The 23,298-nt window shown below is 42.5% G+C and overlaps 1 protein-coding gene across 3 annotated transcripts in view; it reads left to right on the top strand.

Annotated features, from left to right (window-relative positions):
- Positions 1 to 23,298, top strand: part of npr2 (natriuretic peptide receptor 2) — a 61,055-nt gene that overhangs the window by 23,989 nt on the left and 13,768 nt on the right. The window contains exons 8-16 of one of the 3 annotated variants that reach the window (XM_084414849.1): positions 8,722 to 8,842; positions 10,573 to 10,647; positions 12,750 to 12,830; positions 13,148 to 13,225; positions 15,894 to 15,998; positions 16,334 to 16,405; positions 17,385 to 17,547; positions 17,653 to 17,808; positions 17,894 to 18,062. In XM_084414849.1, coding sequence (XP_084270975.1) covers positions 8,722 to 8,842; positions 10,573 to 10,647; positions 12,750 to 12,830; positions 13,148 to 13,225; positions 15,894 to 15,998; positions 16,334 to 16,405; positions 17,385 to 17,547; positions 17,653 to 17,808; positions 17,894 to 18,062 — 1,020 coding nt within the window. Of the gene's footprint in view, positions 1 to 8,721; positions 8,843 to 10,572; positions 10,648 to 12,749; positions 12,864 to 13,147; positions 13,226 to 15,893; positions 15,999 to 16,333; positions 16,406 to 17,384; positions 17,548 to 17,652; positions 17,809 to 17,893; positions 18,063 to 23,298 lie in introns of all 3 variants that reach the window. The other 2 variants (XM_084414848.1, XM_084414850.1) reach the window with 2 other exon arrangements.

Below are 23,298 nucleotides of genomic sequence, written 5' to 3'. Positions count from 1 at the left end.
ACGGGGAAATGTGAACCATTGTCCATCATTTGGCAATTGGTGATAAAGTAGTCTCAAACCTCAAGTTTGAGTCAATTATTTACTATACAGAAAGTAAAAACTGACAAGCTTTCGGCGCATATTCTCTCAGAGACAACGAGAGACAAGTCTACTTCAACATATGCTGATAATGGTATATACATGTATTATAGCTGTACAGTGATAATAGGAAATTAAAGTAACAGAGATTGTTTTGGCTTTACAGCAGCTCTAGAATAAAAGTCCAGTTAAAGTTAGTTTTGATCAATTTACTGCAACTTTAATCGTTGGAAAGATCATTAGTTATTAACTTAGAGGCCGCTTACACGACACCGTTCTAACAGAAAACCCTTTACGCACTCTGGCCTGCTCATTCGCAGAATTATTTATCGCTTCCAAGTAGCCATGTGAACCGGAACTATTTTGACAACGTTTTATCTGTACAGAGGTAAAGGGAAGGGAAGGAGGCCTTCACAGGGGAGAGACTAGTTGACACTTCAGGACTGCGTTGTCGTCGTGTCCAGGCGCAGGTCCTTCATCAGATCTGGATATGGCCTGGATCTGGCGGACTGCAGTAAACCTCGGGATAAACAGAGAGACTAAAATTAGCATAGACGCCATTCTTCTTATGATGTAACAAGTACATCCAGATCTGGCTGACCTAATCTATGCAGCCTAACATTGAATTATAGAAGTTTATAATGTGTTATGTGTATGCTAGGTCAAAGAGATGTGTTTTTAGTCTAGATTTAAACTGACTGCTTCCCGGACAATGTTAGGAAGACTGTTCCAAAGTTTTGGTGCTAAATAGGAAAAGGATATAGATTTTGATATTCTAGGTATTATCAACTGGCCGGAATTTTGAGATTGCAATAGACGTGAAGGACTATAATGCGTTAAGAGCTCGCTCAAGTACAGGGGAGCTAAACCATTTAGTGCTTTGTAAGTAATCAGCAATATTAAAAAATGTATACAATGTTTAATAGGGAGCCAATGCAGTGTTGATAGAATCGGGCTAATATGGTCATACTTCCTGGTTGTAGTAAGAACTCTAGCTGCTGCATTTTGGACCAGCTGTAGTTTATTTATTAAGCGTGCAGGGCAACCACCCATAAGAGCATTACAATAATCTAGCCTTGATGTCATGAACGCATTTGTCATTGAGAGGATATGACGTAATTTAGATATATTTTTAAGATGGAAGAATGCGGTTTTACAGATGAAAATGAAAATGAAAGATCAAATGAAAGATTGGTATCAAAGAGCACACCCAGGTTCCTAACCCACGACGAAGGTTTGACAGAGCAGCCATCAAGTGTTAGACAGTATTCTATGTTAAACCTAGGTTATTCTGAGTTTTTTGTCCAATAATTAGAATCTCTGTTTTTTCAGAGTTAAGTAGTAGGAAATTACTAGTCATCCATTTTTTTATATCAGCTATGCATTCAGTTTATTTTGTGAATTGGTAAGTTTCATCAGGGCGTGAAGAAATATAGAGCTGAGTATCATCAGCATAACAGTGAAAACTAATGCCATGCTTCCTAATGATATCTCCCAATGGTAGCATGTACAAAGTGAACAGCAATGGTCCTAATACTGAGCCTTGTGGTACTCCATACTGAACTTGTGATCGATAAGACATCTCTTCATTTACTGCTACAAACTGATAACGGTCAGATAAGTATGATTTAAACCATGTTAATGCAATTCCACTAATGCCAACATAATTTTCGAGTCTATTTAAAAGAATGTTGTGGTCAATAGTATCAAATGCAGCACTAATGATAAAGATCGAGTAACACTAATAGAGAGATACAACCACGATCGGATGATAAGAGCAAATCATTTGTGACTCTAGTGAGAGCTGTCTCAGTACTATGGTACGGTATAAATCCTGACTGGAAATCCTCGCAGATACCATTTCTTTCTAAAAAGGAACATAGTTGTGAGGATACTGCCTTTTCTAGTATCTTTGACAGAAAAGGTAGATTCAGGATCGACGTGTAATTGACTAATTCTGTAGGATAAAGTTGCAGTTTTTTAACAAGCGGTTTAATCATAGCCAGCTTAAATGTTTTAGGTACGTATCCTAATGACAAAGGTGAATTAATGATGTTAAGAAGAGGATCTATGACCTCTGGAAGCATCTCTTTCAAAAGCTTAGTCGGTATAGGGTCTAAAATACATGTTGTCGATTAAGATGATTTAACGAGTTTAGAAAATTCTTCCTCTCCTATAGCAATGAATGAATCGAATTTTCCCTCAGGGAGACTACAATGCACTGTCTGATGCAATACTGTAGTAGATGGTTGCATAGTTATAATTTTTTTCCTGATATTATCAATCTTTTAAGCAAAGAAGTGCATAAAGTAATTACTGCTGTGCTGCTTGGAAACATCTGGGGTTGAAGCTTTATTTTTCGTTAATTTAGCCAGTTTCAAATAAATACCTAGGGTTTTGTTTATTTTCTTCTAATAGGGTTGAAAAATAAGCAGATCTAGCTGTTTTTAAGGCCTCTCTGTATGCAATCGTGCTCTCTTTCCATGAAATGCAAAAAAGCATCTCGGTTACGTATGTAACCCTCGTTCCCTGAGTTGGGAACGGAGACGTTACATTGTGACGACGAATGGGGTTTCGTTTAGAAAGCCTCTCATCTTCGAGAAATAAAACGAGCCAATGGCAAGGAAATGCCATGGGTCTGCGGAATTTGCATAGCATAACTCTTCGCTGAGGAGCCGAGACTGAACTGTACAGCGGAAGTGACAGGGAGACGTAACGTCCCCTACTCAGGGAACGAGGGTTACATACGTAACCGAGACGTTCCCTTTCGTGGTCACTACGAGTTACCTCGTGACGACGAATGGGGTCCCCAGTCTAATCACGCCACCTCGGCTGTCTTCCAGTGCCCTGAGTAAGTCTGAGTCGTGATAACGGCACGGACGAATTATACCAAGGTACACTGGGAAGCATATCTCAGTGGAAATATGCAATTATAGCCTGCCTGAAGGGGGGTACTTACAGAATACACATATGACCCGGAAGGGGGCTGCATATGGAGAAACACTGTGGTGTCCAACCTGCAGGGTGGAATATTTCAACCCCAGGGGTGGCAAGGTGGCTTGCCAAGGGAAAGACACATGCTCAGAGAGGCTTCGGAGTGGGAGCGGAGTGGAGAGTGGAAATACACATGTGGCGGTCGCCCAGAGGGGGAACCATGCACATGGAGGCACCTAGCCAACGCAAAAGCTGCCAGTGGCATAACTCTGGCGTTGACGTCAACAGCGCTGGAGGAAACTCAGGGCTTCTCTGGGAGGCTCACCTGAGGAGAATATCGCATGTATCCAGTCCGTGGAGTGGGAATGGCGAGCAAGTGAAGACACCTGAGCAGAACCTAGTACCGGCTGGTTGAAGCGAGTACATGAGAGGACACTGGCTCCACACGGAGATTGTAAAATCTCATGAACGTGTTGGGTGTCGCCCAGCCTGCAGCTCTGCAGATGTCTATTAGCGAGGCGCCATGCGCTAGAGCCCAAGAGGAAGTGGGCACGGTCAACCTTGCTTCTGGTATGCCAAAGCAATGGCGTCCACTAACCAGTGAGACAACCTTTGCTTGGAGAGAGCCTTTCCCTTCAGCTTCCCACCATAACAGACAGAGAGCTGGTCTTAGGTCCTGAAACACTGCGTTCTGTTTACGTAAGCACGGAGGGCGTGTACTGGACAGAGCAGTGCCAAGGCTGGGTCTACCTCCTCCAAAGGCAGCGCTTGCAGGTTCACCACCTGGTCTCAAAAGGGAGTGGTGGGAACCTTTGGCACATATCCAGGCCGGGGTCTCAGGATCACGTGAGAGTAGGCCGGCCCGAATTCCAGGCGCGCTTTGTCAGCCGAAAATGCCTCCAGGTCCCTTACCCTCTTGATGGAAGCCAATGCAACCAGGAGCGCTGATCGAGGGAAGCCATTGACAGGAACTTAAGCTCCACTGATTGCAGAGGCTCAAAGGAAGCACTCTGCAGGGCAGTTAAAACCACTGAGAGGTCCCAAGAGGGTACGAAAGGAGGGCGAGGAGGATTCAGTCTCCTCACTCCTCTCCGGAACCTGATGACCAGGTCATGCTTTCCCATGGACTTACCTTAGACTACGTCGTGATGTGCGGCGTTAGCGGCATCATACCCTTTCAGGGTGGAGGGAGACAGCCTTCGCTCCAACCCTTCTTGCAGGAAGGAAAGCACGACACTGATCGGCATTTTCTGGGTCTTCTCAGCGAGAAGAGCACCAGGTGATGAAGAGGTTCCACTTCAACGCGTAGGCATGTCTGTGGACGATGCTCTAGCGGAAGTGATGGTAGCCACCACCGCTGGTGGTAGGGTACTCAAACCTGCCTCGTCCCATCCAGGAGCCACACGTGGAGGTTCCAAAGATCGGGACGAGGGTGCCATAGGGTGCCCCGTCTCTGAGAAAGGAGGTCCTTCCTCAGAGGAATTGGCCAGGGAGGTGCTGTCGCGAGGAGTACTAGTTCGGAGAACCAGGTCCGGGTGGGCCAATGAGGCGCAACCAATATGACTTGCTCCTTGTCCTCCCTGATCTTGCACAGGGTCTGAAGGCTCACTGGGGTAAATGCATACTTGCGGAGGCCCCGCGACCAGCTGTGCGCCAGTGCGTTCGTGCCGAGCGTGCCCTCGGTCAGGGAGTAAAACAGGCTGCAATGGGAATAGTCGTGGGAGGCAAATAGGTCTACCTGTGCGTCCCCGAACTGTTCCCAAATCAGCTGAACCGACTGGGGATGGAGTCTCCATTCTCCAGGAAGAGGCTGAAGCTGTGAGAGCTCTTCGGCTGCACGCCGGCGGGCGAGCAGCGTGGGGTGGAGAACAAAATATTCTCCCCTGGCCCTCCACCGGGGGAAGGAGTGGCCCTGCTACCATCTCCCAGAAATAACTAATTGCCATCTCTGAGCAGCCTGTCTCAGGAGCGCCGCTTAGCCTGGCGCTTAAGCAGGGTGCGGGGCTGGAGAGGGCTGGGGCGCCTTCCTGCGATCACCTCCACGGCGCGGCCCGGGTGAAGGCTCAGTCTGCTTCTGGGCGGTCTAGAACTATTGGGCGAAGTCCTCGACCGCGCTGCCGAAGATGCCAGCCTGGGATATGGGAGTGTCGAGGAAACGGGTTCGCTCGGCATCTCTCATATTGGCCAGGTTTAGCCAGAGGTGTCTCTCCTGGACCACGTTCCTGGACATCACCTGGCCCAGGGAGCCTGCGGTCACTTTCGGGGATCAGCGGCCACGCCCAAAAACCAATCGTCCAGCCGCGAGCGCTCAGGACAGGGCGGAGGGTTCCACTCTAGTCCAATGCTCGCGGCTGCCCAGGAAAGCATGGCCGTCAGCTTGGGATCTGACTCGGGCAATGCTGGCACACCCGAGGGCGGCAGCACAGCCGAATCATCATCTCCCGATGACTCCTGCCAACCTTGTGATGCTGCGATGGACATGGTTTCCTTGTCTGGGGCACCGCCAAATGAGACGCATGGGGGTTCCGAAGATGGTTCCACGCTCTCAGGCCGGAGGATGCCCGTGGGTTGCGGCATGCAAGAGAGGGGTGTGGAGCATGGAATAGTCGGCGCTTTGTTCCACACCATCACCCTCAGGCCTTCCTGTCCACCAGCCAAAGTACCACCTCTCGAGGAGGGCGTAGATCGGGGTGTGGATGAGGGGACTCTCCCTCTAACGAGGTCATTGAGTCTCGATCGCAGTGTCGCGATGGTCATGTTCCCACAGTGAGAACATTATTCATCCACAAAGGCTGCCTTAGCGTGATCTACGCCCAAATACGCAAGGCAGCGATTGTGCCCATCAAACTCGGAAACAGTTCGACCGCAACCAGAAGTGCACGGGTGAGACATCTTTAAAAAGATGTGCCATGCGCAAGCTATTTTGTGAGTGGAAAAAGACTCCGCAGAGTGTTGAAGCGACTAGGGAGAGAACACACTAACACTGGTAGATCACTGCACAGATCAGCAGGGAATGTGCACTCGCTGGAACTCGCCGTCACACCAACACCTGGAGAGAAGCTCATCTCGAAGAGTGTGGAGATAAAGAAAATCTCAGGATGGCTTGTGGAGTGAAGTGGTAAACTTGGCTAAAAAAAGCACCGTCCTTCGGATGAGACGTAAAAATGAGGTCCTGACTCTCTGTGGTCATTAAAAATCCCAGGATGTCTTTCGAAAGAGTAGGGGTGTTACCCCGGCACCCTGGCCAAATTTGCCCCTTGGCCTCTGTCCATCATGGCCTCCTAATCATCCCCATATACTGATTGGCTTCATCACTCTGTCTCCTCTCCACCAGTAAGCTGGTGTATGGTGTGCGTTCTGGCGCAATATGGCTGCCGTCGCATCATCCAGGTGGATGCTGCACATTGGTGGTGGTTGAGGAGATTCCCCCTTCTATGTAAAGCGCTTTGAGTGCCGAGAAAAGTGCTATATAAATGTAATGAAGTATTATTATTATGAATTATTATTTACACTAGATAGTGTTACATTAAGCACCAACAATTCAAAAGAATTATATTTGAAACAAGACTTCTCAGTAATTCTGAAGATATTACTATAAATTACAGCAACACCTCCCCCTTTGCCTTTCAGACGAGGCTCATGTTTATAGGTGTGGACTCATTTAAAGTAATGTAATCGTTTGGTTTTAGCCAGGTTTCTGTCAAACACAGCATATCTAGGTTATAATCTGTAATCACATCATTAACAATAAGTGCTTTTGAAGTAAGAGATCGAATATTCAGCAACCCGAGCTTTATCATTTGTTCATCTGTATTATATCTGTTTTTTATTTGTTGAACATCAATCAAATCTTTCCCCTTAAATGGGTTTGGGAGTTTTTTGTATTTCCTAATTCGGGGAACAGACATTCTCTAAATGATGATATCTAGGTGAAAGAGCCTCTATGTGATGGGATTTATCTGACCTCAGTGACATGAGACAGCTAGCAGACGGTCGGTTTAGCCAGTCTGTCTGCTTCCTAACCTGAGCCCCACATCGTCATGTTTGAGCTCTAAGACTAGCTGCAATATTACTAGAGAGAAGAGCAGCACCATCCCAGGAGGGATGAATACCATCTCTTTTCAACAGGTCAGGTCTGGCTCCCGGCAAACATGTGACTATGGTGGCTGGTGTCTCTATTTTCACGTTCCATGTAATATAATCGCCAATAACTAGGGCACTTTCAACAGGATTCTCAGTGGGTGTTTCACTGAGTGGGGAGAATCTATTTGTTTTGGTAATCGGAATGGAAGAGCTGTGTTTTGTCCCGCGACTACAGCATCTCACGGTCACCCAGTTGCCCTGCTGCACAGGCTCTACAGCTGGAACTGAACAATGTACAGAGTTCACTAAGCTAGTCACATCCAAAGCAGTATCTAAAGCCCTTGCATTCTTACTATCCTCGATTAAAGTTTGGATGTGTGTCTCTAGTTCTGAAATCTTCTCCATCAGCCTGACTATCTCCCTGCATATGAAAAGCCCTCTGTGCTGACAAAGAAGGCTATGTTACACATGTGACACGAAGTGCAAGACATTACTCAACGTGTTTGTTCACTGATCCTACTTACCACAGTTGTTTGATAGACTCGTAAAAAGCGTGAGCGCGCGAGAAAAAAAGAAAAGAAAAAAAGACGGCAAGCACGGATGGCAGGTTAACAGGCTAGCGAGATACTAGCGTGTTGTGCTAGCGATAACGATTTAGATAAAAGCTAGCTATGTCAGATTAATGTGATTGGCAATATTAGACTATATCTAATATATGTTGATGAGTAAGTTATATTTAGCAATATAAGCAAAAAGGAATGATAGTAAATAGAGATTCAAAACAGAAAGCTATACGGAGCATGCAGACAGGAGCAATCAATCAGCAGGAAGGCAGACAGGAGCAATCGATCACAGAGAATTTAATACATGAATTGGAAATGCTAAATCCTCTTGGTATCGATTGCTGATGCTTTTGACAATATCTCTGGATACACGATATCATGGACTATTGACGCAACCCGGCACGGGGGTTTATCGCTTATATTTCACACATATAGTGTAAGCAGTCAAGCCACGCTCGATGATCGGACCGTATAGTGTGAGCACATACATTTTGAGCTTTGGCTTTACATCGCATGCAATCTACTGTTATAACCTTGCTGAAATCGTACAGAAATCGCAGTGTATTCCCGCCTTAAGGGTTATTTAGACGAATTGTGCAAAATGAAATGGTATTTCCAAAACATTTTTGTGGTGCTTACAAAGGCACATAGCCTATGACTCTTGCTATACTTTTTCAAAGCCCTTAACCCAAAGTATTAAACATTGGCCAATCAGTCGTCCTGCGCTGTTTATGATATACAGACAAGAATACCTCAAATCCAGCAGTTTACAATAAAACACAAAAAATCTCATAGATATTAAAGGAATGACTTGAACCACATCTGGAGACCATAATTAGAGACCTGAGAGTGGGATTGTTTGGATGCGACAATAAACAACCATCAAGAAAACTCTAGCAACCTCAACCATAGCACCACATAATAACACCAAAAACACTCAAAACACCTTTGCACCCACATAACAACACACTGGAAAATGTGAAAATCTAGTTCAGCATTTACTATTGCCAAAACACGAATTTTTTTTTGTTGCACTTCTTAAATGCGATCTGCTCTATTCTAGGAAACTGAAGTTGGAGAAGGAGTTAGCTGGGATGCTTTGGAGGATACGGTGGGAGGAACTGAAGTTTGAAAATCCCAACAAATATAACAAACGCGCGGGCAGCCGTCTCACTCTTTCACAGGTAGGCTACAAGCACTCGCTGGTATTTTCATATCTTGGATAAAGCTGCATTAAACTGATGTGTTTTCCAGTTGGCCACCTCTAAGCCAGATCTAAAATGCATTTTTAAAAGTGCAAGGATCAAATCTATATTTTAAAGATGAAATGTCTTTGTGTTTCTGTTTTTGTTTAAAAAATGTTGAATAAAAGAGGTTTCCTCCTGTTTCAGTCCATATGGTTTTAATTTATCTCATAAAAATGCCTTTTTGGACTTGGCTGTAATTCCTGGCACTGTTTTTCAATGTCCATTTAAAACTGCATTTCTTGGGAATTACAATGATGGCTTAGTCAGTTAGCTGGTCACAAAAGGTAGCTTGATTTTGTTAAACTGAATTCTCTTTCTCTTTAATTTAGAGAAAATACAAATTCATTATAAGCTCAGAGGTTTGCTCCTATTTACAAATCTGGGTCTGTTCAATAGCTAAAATAGTTCAAAATGGGTACAAGACCCACCCTGTCAGATTTTACTAAAGTTATATAGATAAATGAAATTAGGGGAAAAAAAGGAAGAAAATAACACAGATATTATATTTTATACATTATTGACTAATGTCTAGTTGTCTCGTTTGTTGAAGATGGCTCAGTTTTATAGTAGCAGACTCATAACAATACAGACTAACAGACTAACCCTAACAATTGTTCAAACAAGCTCCTGTCTGGCCATCTGGTATTCTAATCAAACCATATCCTGTATCATGATGGGGACATTCCATAGACATAATGGTATTCTAGGATATTTTCTAAACCTACCTCTACCGCTTAACTTACACATCACAGAAAACTTTCTGCATTTTTAAATTTTCAACAAAAAAATCATTCTATATGATTTCTAAGTTTTCCAAACCAAACAAATGTCCTCACAAGGACAAGGATTTTGGATATTGCCATCTTTGTGGGGACATTTTGCACCCCCCCCCCCCCCCACATACATACCCACATACACACATACACATACAAATACAGTGGATTTATTAGGGGGGTTTGGCCTCATACTTGGAACACACGTTTTAAAGCCCAATGCATTTTCCATGCTGTCATATACAGTATTACACATTTTGGAATCCCTTTCCAATATGTTCCACATCATTGGACTGAATGTATGATTCATTCTACTCCCTTGATGTTATTTAAATGAAGCTTTTAATGTTTTTATTTTCATACAATAATTTCTAATTCTTAAATGTTCAAGACATGTTTCTTTTTTATTCTGATTATTAATAATTGGTTAATTATTAGAAAAAATCAGATATCAGATATTCCTTGTATCTTTTAGTCAGCTAACAATATAGTGGTCAAAATTGTCACATTAATGTCCTGGAATAAAAAAAAATAAAAAAAAAACAACCCTGGAAGTTCACATTTAAATTAAGTTTTGTCTTAATTTTTGTCATGTAAAATGACAGAAAATATTTAAAGAAATTTTTGGTATAGCAAATTGTTAACTGTGAGCTGCAAAGCTGCTGATAACTGTGAGCTGCAAAGGTAAATTTAAACGAAACCTTTCACTCAAATTGCTAATCTGATTATATAATTTGTAACAAACTATTTTGTATCAAATTTGAATCATAGAAATTGTTGTCTCAGACTTTTGGACCCCCCCGATATGCATTTTTTCTTTTCTAACTTGCATAATGAAACTGCTTTGTCTTGAATAGTTGTTAGTGTTGTATTTTCTCTGTGTTTCCTTTCCAGAGAGGTTCCAGCTATGGCTCCTTGATAACAGCTCATGGAAAATATCAGCTATTTGCAAAAACAGGCTATTTTAAGGTGGGGATGAGTTCTTCTGACATCCTCCCTCTGCTGCACACCCACACACATGTGTATTCACTGGAGAAATGGAGAGTGGGTGCACTACCAGCTCAATGTGTTGCTTTAAGATCACACTTTAATGCAGCTTTGCAGCTCCTTATGTCGATCAACAATGCTATCTGTGCTACACCATTTATGTGATAATTAGATCACAAATCTAAAAAATGCCAATAATGTAAGCTGGAGGGAAAAGATTTTGCAGTATGCAAGTGTTTTTTGACCTTGGATGCATGTAAACCTATTGTAGGTAGTCTCAGCCTCGGACGTCACGCCCACGAACCGATGGCTGATGTCTAGTGCATATGGCACACAAAATTGGAAACACTTCAGGAGTTTTGAAGTCTTTGTCTGATTGGTTGAATTCTACAGGATTTCTGGGATATGTGTGTCGTCTTCTTTAATGGTGGAAACAAACCCGTGGTGACGCCAAACCCCCTCATGGAAGAAAACAGTGCTTTATTCGCAAATGTTTTATGCGATATTCCAGTTTTGTAAAGTTGCGAATGGAAACATAGCTACTGAGTGCTTATTCGGATAAACTAAATGCTGGATTTTCAAAAGTATGTGAAGTATGTGGCATAGACTCTTTAAAATAGGTCCAAGAGTTTACCATGCCAGTCTGTTATTGTTAGGACATCGACATTACGTTTTCACTCCACTAAACATGACGCTAAACAAAACAAACTGTGATTGGTTGCTTTACGTGTCAGTCAGACGGCTTCTTGCTAGTCCTTGCCCAATGAAAGCTGCTATGGGGTCCAGACCTTCTGTCTTGAGTCTGAAGGTTTGGGTATGTGAGACAAATTGTCTCACAAAACAAAATTAGGATAATTTAAAATAGCATAATAGGAGCACTTTAATGTACAGTTTTGCATTGCTAAAGCTATAGCAAAAATTAGTACTCAAGAGTGTGATAGAGTTTCAAGCTATTAAACGGATGACCTATTATTCCTGTAGCTAGCTATAAATGTCGCCTTTAAGTAACTTGCTCAGTAAGATTCTCTCTAAACTGTTGTTCGGGCATGATGTTATAATGCGTAAGCAACAGCTCCACCATAACAAGAAGAGCAATGTACAGTGAGACATTTAAGATTATTTTACAAATAATTACAATGGAATATCAAAAACATATTGATATGACTATTTTTCTTTTACATTGCACATATCTATTTTGACATACCATGTTTTTGTTCCGTGCTATAGTTATCAAAATGTCAATTATAATTTCGAGAGTGAATCCTGCATTTCATATGATACATTTTGAAGCATGTAACTAGCCGTCGGTCCTCTTAGCAGCATGAAAAACAAAACTTTAATTAAGTGGATTATGTAGCTGCTACCTTTATAATCACTAAAAAGATGTAACTCAGTTCATCGCAATCTCACAAAGTTCTGTTATAATCAATAAACGGCACAATGAATCTCTTACTTAAATCGTGTCTACACTTTGTTTGTTAATGAGAGGATTCGCAAGTGTGCAGAGCTCAGCAGTGGGCAAAAACTCCGGCGTTTTGAGCAGTGAGTGTATCCTGACTAAATTAAACTCCTCTGATTGGCCATTGCGTTCAAGAGATCAACAAACATGACTTGTAACAAGACATGTAAATAGAAACATTTGACGTTCTCCAGAGTTCAAACTCAAAAATGCACTGGAGCGTATGCCAAATCTGTTTCGCCAATATAATATTACAGTATCAACTGAGGGTGCTCTCGCTTTCGTTTGAAGGTGCTTATATTTAAATTTGACTTTGTGATGGTTTTTGTTTTACCCATGTTTTAATTTTTGTACAAAAATTAAGTAAGGTCATAAGGTATAACAATATTTTAATTGTCTGCTTGTTTGGAGTGTGTCTGTGATGCCTTAAACCCAAATATATTTAGGTCTAGGTAGGCAGCCCACTAGTTTTTGGACACAGCCCATATCTAAAGCATAGAAAAATATATTTGGGTCACCCACCAAGAACTCTTAGAGGACTTCTCTGAAAGCTTTAATTACAAGAAAATGTAACGCATGTAATTTGAATAACCAAAGAAGTCACTGTCACCTCTTTGTCCCACAGTGTAAGCTGAAAAGGACACTAAGGCATCAAATGTCCACTGAGCCAGCTGAATATTTCTGCTGTCACCGTGACCAGGACAATGTGAATGTTCTTTCATATCTCAGGAGACTTAGAGTAATAGAGTTCTCAGTTTCTTTGACTCAGATGATTCTACTAAAATGCAGAAATAAATCAATTATGTAATTACTTAAATTACTTTAATAAAACTTAATTTTGACTCATGAGCTATGAAAAAGCACATCTGATCAATACAATTTTCTGAGATGTAAATTTATCCAGCTAAATGACTTGAGGAAGATAAAAATGAAATCAATTTCCCACCATGACAGCTCCAGTCTGCCATTCAGTGGCGGCTCAATAGATCTGATCCTTTTAACACTTGTTTCATTTCTCAACAGGGAAACCTGGTGGCTATCAAACATATGAACAAGAAGAGGATTGACCTCACCAGACAAGTGCTGTTTGAACTAAAGCATGTAAGAGAATGCATTTAATCACAAGAGAGTGTTTTTTCTTGTATTTTTGTTAAATTTGTGTTTGCATCCATCCGTGTCTATATCTGGGAAGAGAAGACAAGGTATGCATGTTATGTGTGAGTGTTTAGACCATCATTTATGACCCCACTGGACAGCCTTGGTGCCCAAGGTGGTTAAAACACCCCCTGCCCTTTGCTACACATATAAACACAGATAAACTTGCATTCTTTGGTGGGGGGCTGGGAAGCCAATATGAGGCTGTAGACGTTGAGGTCGGGGGGAAGGCGGTGTGGCTGGATTTTTACAAGGTGTTTTGGAAAGGAAACGCTGACTTCAGACATAGAACATGAAATAGTCATGAAATAGATGTTAAAGAAATGAAGTGGAAGAATGCGACATTATGGTGATATTTGTGTATATATACTATGCATATATTTTAAATAATTTAGCCATTTTCACAGCTTTAGCAGTTTGCATGTAATTTAAAATATATATATATATCCCCTTTAAAGTATCACCACTACACTAATACACATTAGATGTCTTTGTCCATCACTTCATGTTTTCACTTTCAAGCGTTTTAAGATGCCAAATGTCAAGTTAAAAATTGTGCAACTTTTAAACCTCATCTTAAAGACCTGTTCACACCAATGACGATAACCATGAAGATAACTATAAAGATAACTATATTAGCGTCCACACTAGTGGACGATATCATGCTGTTTATTCTAAGTGCATGCTTATTTGTCATTTTATATGCTCAAGCTGGTTACAGCAGGATGGATTCTGATTGGCTATTATTGTTTTTATCATTCATTGGATAAAATCGTTCTGAAAGTGATTCCAGCGATATCGTTTCTCTGTGCCGTTATTGTTATAGCTGCGGTGTGAATTCTATTATTTTATATTGAGAACGATATTTAGAACTATATCTTTATTGTTATCTATCTTTATAGTTATCATCCTTGGTGTGAATGGGCCTTAAGAACTGTTCTGTTTTTGAATGCAAGAACAAGCTTCATGTAAACACCCCTCCAAGATGAATATCCAGTCGGAGTAGGATTTAAAAATGTATTTATATTAATAGTCTAATGTAATTGTCTAATTTAGACCTATTTTCTGATGAACCACAAAGCCGAACCATCATTAACCTAATCATGGTTGAAATTGCTTAAAGCATTAGTTCACCCAAAAATGAAAATTCTGTCATTACTTACCCTAATGTCGTTCCAAACGTTGGAACACAAATGACGATCTTTTTAATGAAATCTGAGACCTTTCTGTCCCTCCATTAGCCTAAGCAACTACCACTTTCAAACCCCAGAAAGGTAGTAAAGACATCATTGAAGTAATCCATGTGACACTAATGGTTTAAGCTCAAATTTATGAAGTGTTGCGAGTGCTTTGTTTGTGCAAAAAAACACAATTTACCACTTTATTAACAAAATATTCATCTCCAACGTGCGTCACGAGAGCACCACGATGGATCCATGTTGTGTTGACGCGAGAGTAGACGGTTTTATGTTTTGTTGCGTTTTTTTCACGTCGCTTCATAAAATGTAGGTCAAACCACAGAGTCACATGGATTACTTCAATGATGTCTTTACTACTTTTCTGGAGCTTGAAAGTGGCTATCAATGGAGGGACAGAAAGCTCTCAGATTTCATTAAAAATATCTTAATTTGTGTTCCGAAGATGAACAAAAGTCTTACTGGTCTGGAACGATAGGAGGGTGAGTAATTAATAACAGGATTTTAATTTTTGGGTGAACTAGCCCTTTAAAATTATTTTGTCACACCGGAAATTAAAGTTAAACATCGAGTGCATTGCATATTGCAATACAGTACTTTGAACTCAGTTCTCTGTAATAGTGCTCTGTTATACACTGCACTATTTTGGCAAATGTCGTAGGTCATCTGTATTTTGTGCATACATAAATTCACACGCTTTGCACAATATACATAAAGCAGAGACAGTAAGAAGGATATTGTAGTATGCTATTCCGGTCATATCCCAAATTTGTCTATCATCTGAGACCACCATGATTGAGGCTGAGCCTGAAAAACATGATGCGAGTCCAAGCTTCCCATAACAGTCTTATTTAAAGCCTAAGTTTATTTTGATGTCCGTATCCCGAAGGAAAGCTGATAAGACTAGCTGACTTGTGGCCAGTTCTAACCTGCTCAGCTTTGATAGGAAACATGAGAGGCTGCATGGCTTTTTGCACACAGAGTAAGACAGCAGTCTGAAACACCAGTCCTGCAGACAGTTGCCCTAGGGGTCTGATTAGCTGTTGGGCCAGAGTCAAATGAAAGACCAAACAGATGTGGGGGAATCTTACCTTTGTTCCCACTGATATTTGGCCTCACTGTTATGTAGGCCAAAGCTTATGCTAAGTAAAGTGTATATGGCCTCATACAGATTTTGCCACTCACTATAGTTCAATGACTTATGGTAAATTATTTGCCAAGCTGTCATAGACATGGTCTGAGGAAAAAAACTGTTTGAGAAACTTAAATTTTTTTAATTTTATATTATTATTTTGTTATTTTATTATTTTTTACTGGCCGTGGTCTTTGAGATTTTCAGAATAAGTGGAGCACTAATTGTCAGCATCATAAAGGTTATAATTCAAAATGTTAATTCAAAACTTTGTTGTTATATATAGATGAGAGATGTGCAGTTCAACCATTTGACGAGGTTTATTGGCGCTTGTATCGATCCACCAAATATCTGCATTGTGACAGAGTATTGCCCCAGAGGCAGTCTACAGGTAAACATGTTAACTAATAACATTATTGTTAACCATTTATTCATATTATTCTGTGTTCACAGGTAGTGTGAATGGTTTTTGAAAGGTTACGCTAACGTTATAATGCATTTTATTCTACCCATTTCAGGGAAGTAGTTGGCAACTATACAGTAGTAACTGAGTCTCTATTACAATGTTATTACTATTCCTTCATTTCCATGTTAATGACCTTGTTTGTTTATGTTAATGATCATATTTGTGCATTAGAATCGTAGGCCTATAATTTGCTTGTACAAAATCAGTGCCTGTGCATCTAGATGTTTTGCAGTGTTAAAGTCCAGTTTGTTCTTTCACAGGACATCCTTGAAAACGAGAGCATTAACCTGGACTGGATGTTCCGATACTCACTGATCAATGACATTGTGAAGGTTTGTGGGAAAATGGAAAATAAATACAGAACATATATGAACCTTATTTTATCACACATATTTTTAATATATTTGATTCTAGTTTAGTTTAGTAGTTTATTTATTCAAAGATGATGTCTCTTTAATTCTGGTATTAAAAACATCATAATTTAAAAACAACATAGAATACTTTAATACTTACCATGTTGTTATGGCTTTTGAAACCCAGTAAATACGGTGTACCTATCAAAATGTATAATTTATTGTTGAAAAGGCCAGACAGGAAACAGAATCATAAAACTGTGTTGGTTTGATTATTTGCTTTTCTGAGAGGAGCCCCATTAGTAAAATAAAAAGGACTGGCGTCAAAGATAGCATGACATTGTTTCTGGAAAACATGTATGAAAATAATGTAAACTCTATTAATGTAAACCAATCTTCTGTTTATTGTCAAAGGTACTTGAGAGCCCAGCCACATAAAAGCATTTGACTTTTGCTGGAAAATTGGCCTGCAATTACAACAAAGCAAACTGTCGCTTAAATGCACAAAACATATTTTTGCTTTTAAGACAGAAAATTGCTTTAAAAACATTGTTTGTTTTTAAAAGAGCACTTGTCTGTCAGAAAGAATTTAGTGGGCCAATTAACCTTGAGTTAATCCTGATCCTGAGTATTAAATACAGTTGCTGTTTAATGGAAAAGACAATAACATTTTATCGTAATTTCTGTATTCTGTCTTACAAAGGTAATTATGAAATATGTTCTTTGGCTTCTATCAACCCAGTGATTTTCTTAATGCTTTGAGCGTACAAGGAAGTATTGTTGAGAATTACAAAATGGAATACACACGATTAATGTTCATTGATTTACATGTCCAGCTTTCTCATGAAACCATTATACGCTACAGAATGTTTTTCAGTGGTTCATGTGTATTCTGCTCTATTTGCCCCATAAACTGTGGGCAAAGACATAATGTTCTGTTTAATGCTTATCCTGCCAGGGAATGAATTATCTGCACAACAGTTACATTGGCTCCCATGGCAATCTGAAATCATCTAATTGTGTGGTGGATAGCCGCTTCGTTTTGAAAATCACAGATTATGGTCTGGCAAGCTTCCGTTCTTCTTGTGAAAATGAAGACTCACCACATGCACTGTATGCAAGTAAGAATCTGTTAAGGTTTTCTGTTTTGACGCATGAAACATCAATTGACTGTTGTCCAATGCTGATAAAGGATTTTGTGACTGCTTACTGAACTGATTTTTCAGAAAAACTATGGACGGCTCCAGAGTTGCTAATATATGATAGGCATCCACCCCAAGGAACCCAGAAAGGAGATGTGTACAGTTTTGGGATCATACTACAGGAGATAGCGCTAAGGAACGGCCCATTTTATGTTGAAGGCATGGATCTCAGTCCCAAAGGTAACATCCTCAAAGATCAAGTACATTAAAACTAATTTGTTGTACACCCCTGACAAGCATTTTTGTTTTGTTTTTTTTGTTACAGAGATAATCCAAAAGGTGCGGAATGGCCAGAAGCCGTACTTCAGGCCTACCACAGATAACAGCCTGCACTGTGAGGAGCTGACCATCTTAATGGAAAGCTGTTGGGCTGAAGACCCTGCAGACCGGGCTGACTTCAGCCACATCAAGATCTTCATTGCAAAATTTAACAAGTAAGCACTGCACCCTGCTACACATCACTTACATTTGTTATATTTGCAAATATGCCTTACCAAATATGGATAGTTGACCATTGAGTCTACTTAAAATTGTTGGTAACACTTTACAATAAGGTTCATTAGATAACATTAGTTAAATGAATTAACTAACATGAACTAACAATGAGCAATACATTTGTTACAGTATTTAATGTCAATTAATAAAAATACAGCTGTTCATTGTTTGTTCATGTTAGTTCACAGTACATTAATGTTAACAAATACAACCTTTGATTTTAATAACATATTAGTAAATGTTGAAATTAATATTAGCTAAGATTAATAAATGCTTAGTTCATGTTAACCAAGGTAGTTAACTAATGAACCTTATTGTAAAGTGTAACCAAATTGTTTAATGTAGGGCAATATGTAAATGCTTAATTTTTCCAAATAGACTCAGTTAGATGATTCCAATATATTAACTGTATTTCTATCCACATTGTCATATATTTCTTTATTCTTTATTATATATGTTCATGATGTGGACAGTCAAGCTGTTTGTAGTACGACATGTTTGACGGGAAAAAAATGCTGCTGGTCATCAGCTGTTTTTTAAATCTGAGGAATCTGTGCATCAATACTTTCAAAATAAATCCTCACTTTCATTACAACAGACCAGTTACACAAATGATGCTCACTCTTTTTCTGAAATGATTCATTGCTTCATTGTTTTGACCTGTTGACCAATTCTCATTCACACAATTAAACACACAAAAGAAATATGTAGGAATTACATTGAAATGCAATCAATATCATCTCAAATAGAAAAACTTTTTATATAACAAACCACACAGATTGTGTTTTACTGCATGAAGAAGAAGCAGCATTGTATCTTTGAACAGAATGCAGCATTTGTCCTACAGCTGACAGCTCATTGATAAACAACCTATATTGATGTGAGTGAAAGCTTCCTTATTAATTCCCCAAAGGGGCACTTAAGTCATAGTTGACAGACATTGACAAACCTCCACTAAAATGCCTAATGTTTCACGAAAAAGGCTTAGCCTACAACCTAGTCTTCATTACATAAATGCATCTTGTTGGCATTTAAGAAAGTTTAAATAAATCAGATATCTAGGTATAGACAAGGGCCGTGTTTTTCCGAAAAGCGTCATAAGCCTAAGTAGATTGTATAAACAATTGCATGAGTCATCCTAGAATTACAGGCCGTTTCCCAAAAGTGTAGTAACTACAATAGTACTTGAAAATCTCTGTAGATCTACGAGTGCTCTAGAATAATTGTAAATTGTTAAAGTGTAATACAGTTACATTGCTTAAACTTTTTGCATTGCAGCTATAATATGACTGTAATATTGAGATTGTATTAATATTCTATTTCTTTCATTTAAAGCAATAAAATCAACTTTTTATTGTTGTATGAGATTAGTCTTGTACAGTTTATAAAAATAATAATAATTAGATTTTTTGGTAACACTTTACTATAAGGTTCATTTGTTAACATTATAATTAATGTATTAACTAACATGAATGAACTAACAATGAGCAATACATTTGTTACTATATTAGTTCATCTTTGGTAATGTTAGTTAATGTTAAAAATACAGATGTTCATTGTTTGTTCATATTAGTTCACAGTACATTAATGTTAAAAAATACAACCTTTGATTTTAATAATGTATTAGTAAATGTTAAAATTATAATAAATGCTGTAGAAGTATTGTTCATTCTTCCATCCATCCATCCATCCATCTTCTACCGCTTATCCGGGGCCGGGTCGCGGGGGCAGCAGTCTAAGCAGGGATGCCCAGACTTCCCTCTCCCTCGACACTTCCTCCAGCTCTTCCGGGGGGACACCGAGGCGTTCCCAGGCCAGCCGGGAGACATAGTCTCTCCAGCGTGTCCTAGGTCTTCCCCGGGGTCTCCTCCCGGTGGGACATGCCCGGAACACCTTCCCAGGAAGGCGTCCAGAAGGCATCCGGAAAAGATGCCCGAGCCACCTCAACTGACCCCTCTCAATGTGGAGGAGCAGCGGCTCTACTCTGAGCTCCTCCCGAGTGACCGAGCTTCTCACCCTATCTCTAAGGGAGCGCCCAGCCACCCTGCGGAGAAAGCTCATTTCGGCCGCTTGTATCCGGGATCTTGTCCTTTCGGTCATGACCCAAAGCTCATGACCATAGGTGAGAGTAGGAACGTAGATTGACCGGTAAATCGAGAGCTTCGCCTTGCGGCTCAGCTCCTTCTTCACCACGACAGACCGGTACAGCGACCGCATTACTGCAGAAGCTGCACCGATCCGTCTGTCAATCTCCCGTTCCATCCTTCCCTCACTCGTGAACAAGACCCCGAGATACTTGAACTCCTCCACTTGAGGCAGGAACTCTCCACCAACCTGAAGCGGGCAAGCCACCCTTTTCCGACTGAGGACCATGGCCTCGGATTTGGAGGTGCTGATTCTCATCCCAGCCGCTTCACACTCGGCTGCAAACCGTCCCAGTGCATGCTGGAGGTCCTGGTTTGATGAGGCCAACACGACCACATCATCCGCAAAGAGCAGAGATGAAATCGTGTGGTCCCCAAACCTGACCCCCTCCGGCCCCTGGCTGCGCCTAGAAATTCTGTCCATAAAAATTATGAACAGAACCGGCGACAAAGGGCAGCCCTGCCGGAGTCCAACACGCACCGGGAACAAGTCTGACTTACTGCTGGCAATACGAACCAAGCTCCTACTCCGGTCGTACAGGGACCGGATAGCCCTTAGCAAAGGGCCCCGGACCCCATACTCCCAGAGCACCCTCCACAAGATGCCACGAGGGACACAGTCGAATGCCTTCTCCAAATCCACAAAACACATGTGGATTGGTTGGGCAAACTCCCATGAGCCCTCCAGCACCCTGTAGAGGGTATAGAGCTGGTCCAGTGTTCCACGACCGGGACGAAAACCACACTGTTCCTCCTGAATCCGAGGTTCTACTATCGGCCGGATTCTCCTCTCCAGTACCCTGGCATAGACTTTCCCAGGGGGGCTGAGAAGTGTGATCCCCCTATAGTTGGAGCACACCCTCCGGTCCCCCTTCTTGAAAAGAGGGACCACCACCCCGGTCTGCCAATCCAAGGGCACTGTCCCCGACCGCCACGCGATGCTGCAGAGGCGTGTCAGCCAAGACAGCCCCACAACATCCAGAGACTTGAGGTACTCAGGGCGGATCTCATCCACCCCCGGTGCCTTGCCACCGAGGAGTTTCTTGACTACCTCGGTGACTTCAGCTTGGGTGATGGACGGGTCCGCCTCCAAGCCCTCAGCCTCTGCTTCCTCAATGGAAGACGTGACGGCGGGATTGAGGAGATCCTCAAAGTATTCCTTCCACCGTCCGGTGATATCCCCAGTCGAGGTCAACAGCCGCCCTCCTCCACTGTAAACAGCGTTGGTAGGGCACTGCTTCCCTTTCCTGAGGCGCCGGACGGTTTGCCAGAATCTCTTCGAGGCCAGCCGATAGTCCTTCTCCATGGCCTCACCGAACTCCTCCCAGGCCCGAGTTTTTGCCTCCACAACCACCCGGGCTGCAGTCCGCTTGGCCCGTCGGTACCCATCAGCTGCCTCAGGAGTCCCACAAGCCAGCCAGGCCCGATAGGACTCCTTCTTCAGCTTGACGGCATCCCTTACTTCCGGTGTCCACCACCGGGTTCGGGGATTGCCGCCTCGACAGGCACCGGAGACCTTACGGCCACAGCTCCGAGTGGCCGCGTTGACAATGGAGGTGGAGAACATGGTCCACTCGGACTCAATATCTCCAGACTCCCTCGGGATCTGGTCGAAGCTCTGCCGGAGGTGGGAGTTGAAGATCTCTCTGACAGGAGATTCGGCCAAACGTTCCCAACAGACCCTCACAGTACGTTTGGGTCTGCCGAGTCTGTCCAGCTTCCTCCCCCGCCATCGGATCCAACTCACCACCAGGTGGTGATCAGTTGACAGCTCCGCCCCTCTCTTCACCCGAGTGTCCAAGACATACGGCCGGAGGTCAGATGAGACGACCACAAAGTCGATCATCGACCTCCGGCCTAGGGTGTCCTGGTGCCATGTGCACTGATGGACACCCTTATGCTTGAACATGGTGTTCGTTATGGACAAACTGTAACTAGCACAGAAGTCCAATAACAGAACACCACTCGGGTTCAGATCAGGGGGGCCGTTCCTCCCAATCACGCCCCTCCAGGTGTCACTGTCGCTGCCCACGTGGGCGTTGAAGTCCCCCAGTAGAACGACGGAGTCCCCAGTCGGAGCACTTTCCAGCACCCCTCCCAGAGACTCCAAGAAGGCCGGGTACTCTGCACTGCCGTTCGGCCCGTAGGCACAAACGACAGTGAGAGACCTATCCCCGACCCGAAGGCGCAGGGAAGCGACCCTCTCGTTCACCGGGGTGAACTCCAACACATGGCGGCTGAGCTGGGGGGCTATAAGCAAACCCACCCCAGCCCGCCGCCTCACACCATGGGCAACTCCAGAGTGGTGAAGAGTCCATCCTCTCTCGAGGAGTGTGGTTCCAGAGCCCAAGCCGTGCGTAGAGGTGATCCCAACTATCTCTAGTTGGAATCTCTCAACCTCACGCACAATCTCAGGCTCCTTCCCCGCCAGAGAGGTGACGTTCCATGTCCCTAGAGCTAGATTCTGCATCCAGGGATCGGGTTGTCTAGGCCCCCGCCTTCGACTGCCGCCCGATCCACTTTGCACCGGCCCCTTACGGTCCCTCCTGCAGGTGGTGGGTCCACGGGAGGGTGGCCCCACGTCACTCCTTCGGGCTGAGCCCGGCCGGACCCCATGGGGGGAGGCCCGACCACCAGGCGCTCGCATACGAGCCCCAACCCCGGGCCTGGCTCCAGGGTGGGGCCCCGGCTGCGCCATACCGGGCGACGTCACGGTCCTCTGTTTTTTCTTCATCATAAGGGGGTTTTGAACCGCTCTTAGTCTGACCCGTCGCCTAGGACCTGTTTGCCTTGGGAGACCCTACCAGGGGCATATAGCCCCAGACAACATAGCTCCTAGGGTCATTCGGGTACTCAAACCCCTCCACCACGGTAAGGTGGCAGTTCAAGGAGGGGTTGTCCTACTTAGTACTTAGTTCATGTTAACTAAGGTAATTAACTAATGTTAACTAATGAACCTTATTGTAAAGTGTTACATATTTTTTTGTATGCTGCACGTAGAAGTGAGATCTGACCCCAAAACAGAACATTG

The sequence above is a fragment of the Rutilus rutilus genome (genome assembly GCF_951802725.1).
Source record: "Rutilus rutilus genome assembly, chromosome: 7".
Classification (NCBI taxonomy): Eukaryota; Metazoa; Chordata; class Actinopteri; order Cypriniformes; family Leuciscidae; genus Rutilus; species Rutilus rutilus.
Note: the sequence above shows the minus strand (reverse complement) of the source record. Positions and strands in the feature narration are given on the sequence as shown.